Here is an 8,720-nt window from a genome sequence, read left to right on the forward strand (position 1 = left end):
AGACTCCAAGGCAAAAGCAAAACCCAAAGTCCTCTGAAAAACCTGCAGTCCCTGGGAGCATGAAGGAGCCCCCAGGGCCACTCCTGACCAAGGCTCCCCAGGGACTCGTCCCAGCACATCCCTGAGGCCACTGGGATGTGGGGGGATGCTGAGGGCAGGACAAGGGGTGACAGTGGCCAGCCTTGCTGGAGCTGTACCAGGAGGCCCCAGTGGCTCAGGACAAGGTGTCTCCTCCCAGCCCTTGGTGGCACAGACCCTGCTGTGCTCCAGGGCACCAAGACTTGGCTTCTCTTTGTCCCCACCTGTCATCTCTGCCTCCAATTTCCTGCTCTAACTGGAACCTGGGGACACTTTCTCAGTCGTTCCCCTCAGTGGGACCCATTAAAATTTTAGGAAACTTTGGAGTTTGATTGTGAATTGGAGTTCTTGAGAGGTTTCTTCAGCTCCCACTCAGGGACTGATGCTCAGAGACTCAGCCCCAATCCCTGAGAGGGTCATTAAAGTCCTTGTGCTGTGTCTCTGCTACTGTGATGGGCCAGGCTCCTGGCTCAGAATGTTATCCTGGCAACCAAGAAGAGCTTCAAAAACACATTTCTCTTGATGAGCAGCTCTTCTCCCAGCCCAGCAGGGCTGGGGCACTGCCTGCAGCCACTCCGAGCACAGCACAGAGGCACAGAGAGCTTCAGTCAGTCAGGGCTGGGAAGATGCTCAGAAGTGCCTGGGGCAGAATCACTCCCAGCCCTTGACACAAGAAGCCTCTGGCTGCAGAACAATGCAGCCACAGCTCCTGCAGTGATCTCCTAAAGCTGGAACATCCCAATGCCTGCAGTCTGTGTGAGTACATTGTCTGATGATCTCTTGTGTAGAGCAGCCAGGGGTGCCCAGGGCTGTGGTGCAGAGCAGGGTCCTGCAGCCCAGGGCGCTGTGCTGGGGCAGGGACTCTGCTGCCTGCAAGGGACAGCTCTCAGCCAGCCCTGGGAGCTGCTCCCAGCACTGGGGGACAAGGTCTGGGTGGAAGGAGACAGCTGGTGAGGCTTGGAATGGTTGTCCTTGTGTGATGAGGATAGTGCAGGGCTGCTCTCAGCATCACATTTAACTGCAGAACATTTCCAAGGAGATTATATGGGGAGCACAGTGAAGCAGGGGCTGCATAAAAGGCAAAGTCCTGCTTTTTTAATCTGCTACACTGGGTTGCATTGCTGGGAGATTGCACATTGATATTCATCTCTCAGTTTAGGTTGAGAAAAATTTTTAAAAATTCTCTTAGATCTCAGTAAACCAGGCAAAGAAATAAATCAGCAGAGGGTCCCATACAGGAAGCATCAGTGTTGCTTTTCCAGCCTCCTCAGGGTTTTTGTGATGTTGCCATCAGAGCCTGCAGAGGCAGAGCTGACCCTGGGCAGTGCCCTGTGCTGGGAGGGGTGTGCAGGGCAGAGCTGAGCCCCCAGGGCTGGGCTGGGCTCTGGCAGCACTGGCAGGGCCCAGCCCTGGGCACAGGGAAGCAGCTGCTGGCAGGGACAGCTCCAGGCAGCAGAGCCCTGGGCAGGCAGTGGGGGGAAACTGCCACCAGCCTGGGCTGGGATATTTAAAATCCTCTCCAAACTGAACTATTCCATGATTACTTTTTTTACAGATCCCCACGCCAAGACACAGCAAATGTCCAACAGCAGCTCCATCAGCCACTTCCTCCTGCTGCCATTGGCAGACACGCGGCAGCTGCAGCTCCTGCACTTCTGCCTCTTCCTGGCCATCTCCCTGGCTGCCCTCCTGGCCAACGGCCTCATCATCAGCGCCGTAGCCTGCGGCCACCACCTGCACAGCCCCATGTTCTTCTTCCTGCTCAACCTGGCCCTCACTGACCTGGGCTGCATCTGCACCACTGTCCCCAAAGCCATGCACAATTCCCTCTGGGACACCAGAAACATCTCTTATGCTGGATGTGCTGCTCAGCTCTTTTTCTTTTTATTCTTCATCTCAGCAGAGTATTTCCTCCTGACCATCATGTGCTACGACCGCTACATGTCCATCTGCAAACCCCTGCACTACGGGACCCTCCTGGGCAGCAGAGCTTGTGCCCACATGGCAGCAGCTGCCTGGGCCAGTGGCTTTCTCTATTCACTGCTGCACACGGCCAATACATTTTCCCTGCCCCTGTGCCATGGAAATGCCCTGGGCCAGTTCTTCTGTGAAATCCCACACATCCTCAAGCTCTCCTGCTCACACTCCAACATCAGGGAAATTAGGCTTCTTGCTCTTAGTGCCTGTTTAGCTTCTGGATGTTTTGTGTTCATTGTTTTCTCCTATGTGCAGATCTTCAGGGCTGTGCTGAGGATCCCCTCTGAGCAGGGACAGCACAAAGCCTTTTCCACCTGCCTCCCTCACCTGGCCGTGGTCTCCCTGTTTGTCAGCACTGCCACATTTGCCTACCTGAAGCCCCCCTCTATCACCTCCCCATCCCTGGATCTGGTAGTGTCAGTTCTGTACTCAGTGGTCCCTCCAGCCCTGAATCCCCTCATCTACAGCCTGAGGAACCAGGAGCTCAAGGATGGCCTTAAGAAAATTATCATGAATACTTTTCAGAAGCAATAAACTCATTCTCCTGTATAGCTCTTAAGATGTTACTCATTAATGCCCACACTGTGTCCTGTGTTTTTTGTGCTGGCACAGGTATTATATTTTTGAGAATTTGTTCACAGGAAAAACTTTGTGCCATTTTTAATTCAGTACTTGCATTTCTATTGTGAGCCATAGACTGTATAGCCCAGGAGTTGTACTACATATGTTTTTACACAAAATAAAGAACTCTGTATTGCTGTGTTCCCCTGACATTTTTCCTCCTGACTTCTCTGGAGCTGCAGGGTCGGTGCCTCTGGGCAGAGCTGGAGAGAAAAGTAAACCCCAGTGCTCCTCACTGCCAGGCAGCCCCAGGGCTTCTGCTCCATAACCTCCCCTTCCTTCACTTCCACACTCCCCTTCAGAGCCCCTGGGCTGGTTTAAGGCCTCAGGGCTCTCTCAGCTCAATCCCTGTCCTGCTGTGTGACTGTCCAGGGACTGCAGGCAGGGCCAGGCCATGGGCACTGCTGGGACAGAGCTGAGCTCTGCAACAGCATTTCCGTCATTGTCCTGGTTTAGGGCAAGTTTGGGGGGAAACCTCCGGAAGGAGCCCCCAGACAGCAAACCCCACAACTCCTCCCCCCCACCACCAGGTTCGGGAAGAATTTCCTCAGAGAATACTGGGGAAAAAAACTGTTTATTTAACAAGCAAAACACTCCCCAGCACAGGAAAAAAACAACACCAGCTGACAAAATAACTCTTTCACCATTCTGAAGGGATGACAAACTCAGAGAGTCTCTTTGGCGAGTGGTCGCCCAGTTATCAGTCTCCGGTGTTGGGGATGACTGCTGCAGGTGACAGAGTGTAGACTCCCGGTGTTTCTTGGGGTTTCCCAGGTCCCCGTGCAGAACAGGTTCAGATGGTATCCAGGAGAGGGAGGGGACGGGGTGGAAAAGAAAACAGTCCAGGGAAAAAGTTGGACTGCCTAGCTGAACTAACTAATAAGCAAAAGCAAGGGCAAAGCGAAGGAAAGAAAAAGAGGCAGAAGCGAGCAAGCAGGCAAGCAAGCAAGCAAGCAAGCAAGCAAACAGAGCTAAAACCTCTCCTAAACATAGACCATGGGGGAGGTGAGCCGGCTGATAACAAGACAAAACAAAGCTTCACTTTCAGAGTCAGTCCTGGAAGCACAGGACATAATACCAAACATAATCAGAGCACACGATTGGAGATACAAACACCATAACATCACCCTAGGACAATCATGCAGGGGCATCTCCCCAGTGCAGGGCCTGAAAGCTTCAATCTCCTTCCCAGTTTGCTCTCAAGGATGCTCCCAACACAGCGCCCTGGAGAGGAGAACAGCAGTGACCAGCACAAGTGTGGCAGTGTTCAGGGTGGGGCTGTCCCAGCAGTGCCCTGGCAAAGCCAGTGCCGCTCCCAGCAGTGGCCTCTCACCCCAGGGCACAGAGGTTGTTCTTCCCTCCCTGGAGAGACATCAAGTGACAGGGTCAGGAGTCTGTGTTTGCGGTGCAGGGACATTCCACCGCCCTGAACATCCTGTGTGTGTGTGAGGGGACATAAACCCAGTGACACAAACAGCTGCAGCTGTTCCTGGAGTTTCCAGAGAGTAATATCCCCTGGGAACCCCTGGATGCAGGGCTAGGGTGAGCTCCTGTGCCCAGAGCTCCCTGTGTCCATCCCTCTGACCGTGGGGCACCTCAGGCAGGGGCAGGGGCAGGGGGACACCCACAGGGCTGAGGTCCCTGCCAGGCTCTGGCAGTGGCAGCAGAGCCCAGGGAGCCCCTGCCCGTGCTGCAATGAACTGTGTGTGTGTGTGTGCCAGGGAAGGACTCGTGTCCCTGGACACCCCTGGGGCTGTGAGCAGGGCATGAGCCCAGCTCAGGGCTGGGCACCTGACAGAGCCCTGACATTGCTGGGTGTGCCCCTAAGAGCAGAGTTGGGCAAGGTGACTGTGGTTAAATCCCTCAGGGGATCAAGTGAATGCCAAGTGTCTCTGTCACTGTCCCTCCTTACTCAGAAACAGGAGAAAATATGGTGAAAAAATTGTGGGTCACCTTAAAAATAGATTAATGTTAGGAGGACTAAAAAACAAAGGTCAAATGCAGAAGCAAGGAAGATCAAGGAGATACAAGAATTCAACACAAGAATTCAGCACATATAGTGGTTGCTTTGGAAGACAAATGTATTAATACAGAAAATCCAGACACCCTCTTGTCCACCTCATTTCCCTGCTGATCAGGACATCCCATGGAATGGAAGATCCCTTGGGTCAATCCAGCCCAGCTGTCCCATCCCATCCCATCCCATCCCATCCCATCCCATCCCATCCCATCCCATCCCATCCCATCCCATCCCATCCCATCCCATCCCATCCCATCCTTATGTCCCCAGGAATACTTGCCCACCCCCAGGACATTGGCTGGGGGGTTGCAGAGATGCCTCATGTGGGGCCAGCCCTGCTCAGGAGCAGCCAAAGCCTTGGGCTGGGACCAAACCCACTCCAGCCACGAGAGCCAAGCACAGCAGGACAGGGGCTGCTCTGGGCAAAGGGAACTCCATCCCAGCCACACCCAGGCCAAGGGGGATCAGGGGCTCTTCCCACCTCTGTTATTCCACCATTCAATGAATCTTTTCCTTGGAGAGATCTTTGAAGGCAGAATTGGCAGAGAGGCAGCAGCAGAGCTATAAAATGCACCAGTACAAACACAGCAGCTCCAGTGAGGAATGAACCCTCCCAGGGCAGTGCTGTGGCAGGAGAAGCAGCCAGGAGGAGGAGGATGAGCTCAGTGCATGTGTGTGTGTCCCAAGGCACAGAGGGTGAGGGTGGGCAGAGGACAGGGCAGGGCTGGCAATGGCAGGGCAGAGGCAGGGGCAGCAAGATGGGAGTGTGCAGCCTGCAGGGACACAGCAGAAGCTGTGGGACAGCGCAGGACAAGCTGTGCTGGACATGGCCAAGGGCCCTGGCAGGGCTGGCAGTGCCCAGGAGAAGGCAAGTCTTGGTGTCCTGAGGCACAGCAGGGTCTGTGCCACCAAGGGCTGCGAGGAGACACCTTGTCCTGAGCCACTGGGGCCTCCTGGCACAGCCCCTGGCCACTGTCACCCCTTCTCCTGCCCTCAGCATCCCCCCACATCCCAGTGGCCTCAGGGATGTGCTGGGACGAGTCCCCGGGGAGCCTTGGTCAGGAATGGCCCTGGGGGGCTCCTTCATGCTCCCAGGGACTGCAGGTTTTTCAGAAGACTTTGGGTTTTGCTTTTGCCTTGGAGTCTCTGAGAGTTTTGTGCAATCAGGGCTTCCAATTTTCTCCTCCAAGTGTCCAGGAAGAGCCTGTGTTGGTGATGGACCTCAGTGGGACTGACACTGAAACTGCATGAAAAACAGGAACTCCCCAACAACATCTTCTCAGTGTTACAGAATTTAGGCATTACTTTCTTCTGGCCAGGATGTTTTTGTGCCCAGTATGTGCAATAGAAATCATTCCATCCACATATGCCTAGGTTAGGCAGTGAAAACCACTCTGTCATACATATTTCTTTACTAGGGTTATCACATATTTATACAGACAAAACCCAAAGAAATTCATATTCATTGATCTTAAATTACACAATTCTTAGTATTCAATCTCCTGTTGCTTATTGATCCCTTTGCTCTTGGAGTGAATTAGGCCCTCATTTGAATCTCTTACCAATTTTTCCCAGACCAGGTGTCTCCAATCACACTGGGGGTGATGTTCATTAATGTTCATTTACCTCCTCTCTATCGTCTGGCTACTCCCAGTCTGTAGATGTTAAACTCATCAGGCCTCACCCAACCTTGGTGAACCGAGTCTTTTGAAGAGAATCTTCAATTCCCCTCCTCCTGGGCAAATGCGAACAAAATCCTGACTGAAGTAAAATTCATTAAAATTCATTTAAAAATTTAAATTTGTATCATTTGCAGCAACTCCATTATGTTCCTTAGTGTCCCAATTCTGTCCTTGGTTCCATGAGGGCACACAGTGTCACAAGGTCCCCTCGGTTCCATGTGTCCTGCACTGTTACATGAATCCTGAGCTCCATGGGGTCCTGTAGTGTCACAATGGTCTCCTCAGTTCCATGGTGACCCAGTTGCCCAAATGTCTATGGTACCACAACTGCCCCTTTGTCCCACGAGGCCCCACAGTGTCACAATGGCCCCTTGTTTCCATGACACCGTGTAGTGTCACAATGATCTCCATGATTCCATACAGTCCTGCAGTGTCACAATAAAACTTTTATCACTGAGGCTCCACAGTGTCACCATGGCCCCTTGGTTCCATGGAGCCCCACGGTGTCACTGTGGTCCCCTTGGCTCCACAAGACCCTTTGGTTCTAGCAGGTCTTGATGTTTCAAAATGCTCTCCATGATTTCATGAGCACCCCGTGTCACAACAGACTCTTGGTTCTGTGAAGTTCTTCAGTGTCACAAAGGCCCCTTGGTTCCATGGGGTTTGGTAGAGTCACAATTCACTCCTTGGTTCCATGAGGCCCTGCTGTGTCACAATGCCCATGGTTCAATCAGTTTCCACAGTGTCACCACGGTCTCCTTGGATCCACAGGATCTCAATGGTCTCCTTGGCACCTTCCTGCCCCAATGTCACAATGGATTTTTGGTACCATGAGGTTCCACAGTGTCACAAGGGTCTCCTTGGTTCCATTAGGATACAAGAACTTTGCATAAATGCTGAGCAACACCAGCTTAACACACCTGGGAACATCTGTCTGCATTCAAAAGAGGGATTGAAGGTGAGAATGGCACCAGCAGCTTCCATTTGCAACAGAGATCCAGGGAAAGGACAAGGACGGAGAATTCAGCTGAAAGACTCAGAGGATTCACAGAATCACAGAATCCCTAGGTCTGAAGAGACCTTCAAGATCATCTAGTCCATCTCATGCCCTAACACCTCAACAAGACCATGGCACAGAGTGCCATATCCAGGCTTTTTTAAACACATCCAGGGATGGTGTCTCCACCAACTCCCCAGGTAGATCATTCCAGTACTTTATCACCCTTTCTGTAAAAAGCTTTTTCCTAATATCCAACCTATATTTCCCCTGATGCAGTTTAAGACTGTGTCCTCTCATTCTGCCAGTTGCTGCCTTGAGAAGGAGACCAACCCCAACCTGACTACAACCACCATTCAGGGAGTTGTCGAGTGATGAGGTCTCCCCTGAGCCTCCTCTTCTACAGGATAAACAACCCCAGATCCCTCAGCCACTACTCACAGGACTTGTGTTCCAGACCCCTCACCAGCCTTGTTGCCCTTCTCTGGGCACGCTCCAGACCCTCCATGTCCTTCCTAAATTGGGGACCCAGAACTGGACACAGCACTCGAGGTGCTGCCCAACCAGTGCCAAGGACAGGGGAAGAATCACTGCCCTGCTCCTGCTGGCCACACCATTCCTGATGCAGACCAGAAGCCATTGGCCTTCTTGGCCACCTGGGCACACTGCTGGCTCATGTCCAGCCTGCTGTCCATCAATGCCCCCATGTCACTCTTGGAGCGGACAAGATATACAAAAGGACTCACTACATTTCAGAAGGCAAATATCTGTTAATTACAACAGCTAGCTGTTGTACCCTCTAAAAAGTTTACATTTTATTCATTGGTTACAATAAATCGACATAACCTTCATTGGTATAAAACCATCTCCACCTCTGTTTTTTTCAGAAAAATTTTCTAATAATACTTTTCTCAGATGCAGGTTTCTTCTTGCTTATCTCCCTCCCCTTTTTCTCTTCTCAGTCTCCATACCACAGGCTTTCTTAAAATTCCTTTCAGAAGTAAACTTTAGCTGTTAACTCGCTCTGGCTCACAGACCAGCTGTAAGCCCCCTTCCATATTCCCAGGTCCCTTTCTGCCTGGCTGCTGTCCAACCACTCTGTCCCCAGTCTGGAGCACTGCAGGGGTGGTTGTGGCCAAAGTGCAGGACCCAACACTTGATCTTGTTAAACCTCACCTTGTTGGATTTGGGCCCTGGATCCAGCCTGTCCAGGTCCCTCTGCAGAGCCCTCCTACCCTCCAGCACATCCACACTCACACCCAGCTTGGTGCCATCTGCACATTTGCTGATGCTGCACTCAATGCCCTCATCCAGATCATCAATGCAGATATTGAAATCCACGCTG

At 52.2% G+C, this 8,720-nt stretch overlaps 1 protein-coding gene across 1 annotated transcript; it reads left to right on the forward strand.

Annotated features, from left to right (window-relative positions):
• The first annotated feature begins 523 nt into the window (after positions 1-523).
• Positions 524-2,826, forward strand: LOC148218296 (olfactory receptor 14C36-like). Its single transcript, XM_088157905.1, has 2 exons — positions 524-834; positions 1,634-2,826. Exon 2 carries the CDS (start codon positions 1,657-1,659, stop codon positions 2,587-2,589), a length of 933 nt encoding a protein of 310 aa, XP_088014031.1. The 5' UTR covers positions 524-834; positions 1,634-1,656; the 3' UTR covers positions 2,590-2,826.
• Positions 2,827-8,720: the final 5,894 nt, after the last annotated feature.

The sequence above is a fragment of the Sturnus vulgaris genome, unplaced genomic scaffold (genome assembly GCF_052056855.1).
Source record: "Sturnus vulgaris isolate bStuVul1 unplaced genomic scaffold, bStuVul1.hap1 Scaffold_192, whole genome shotgun sequence".
Classification (NCBI taxonomy): domain Eukaryota; kingdom Metazoa; phylum Chordata; class Aves; order Passeriformes; family Sturnidae; genus Sturnus; species Sturnus vulgaris.

Coding starts and splice junctions, on each gene's coding strand:
- LOC148218296 (XM_088157905.1), top strand. CDS start 1,657: ATGTCCAACAGCAGCTCCATCAGCCACTTCCTCCTGCTGCCATTGGCA.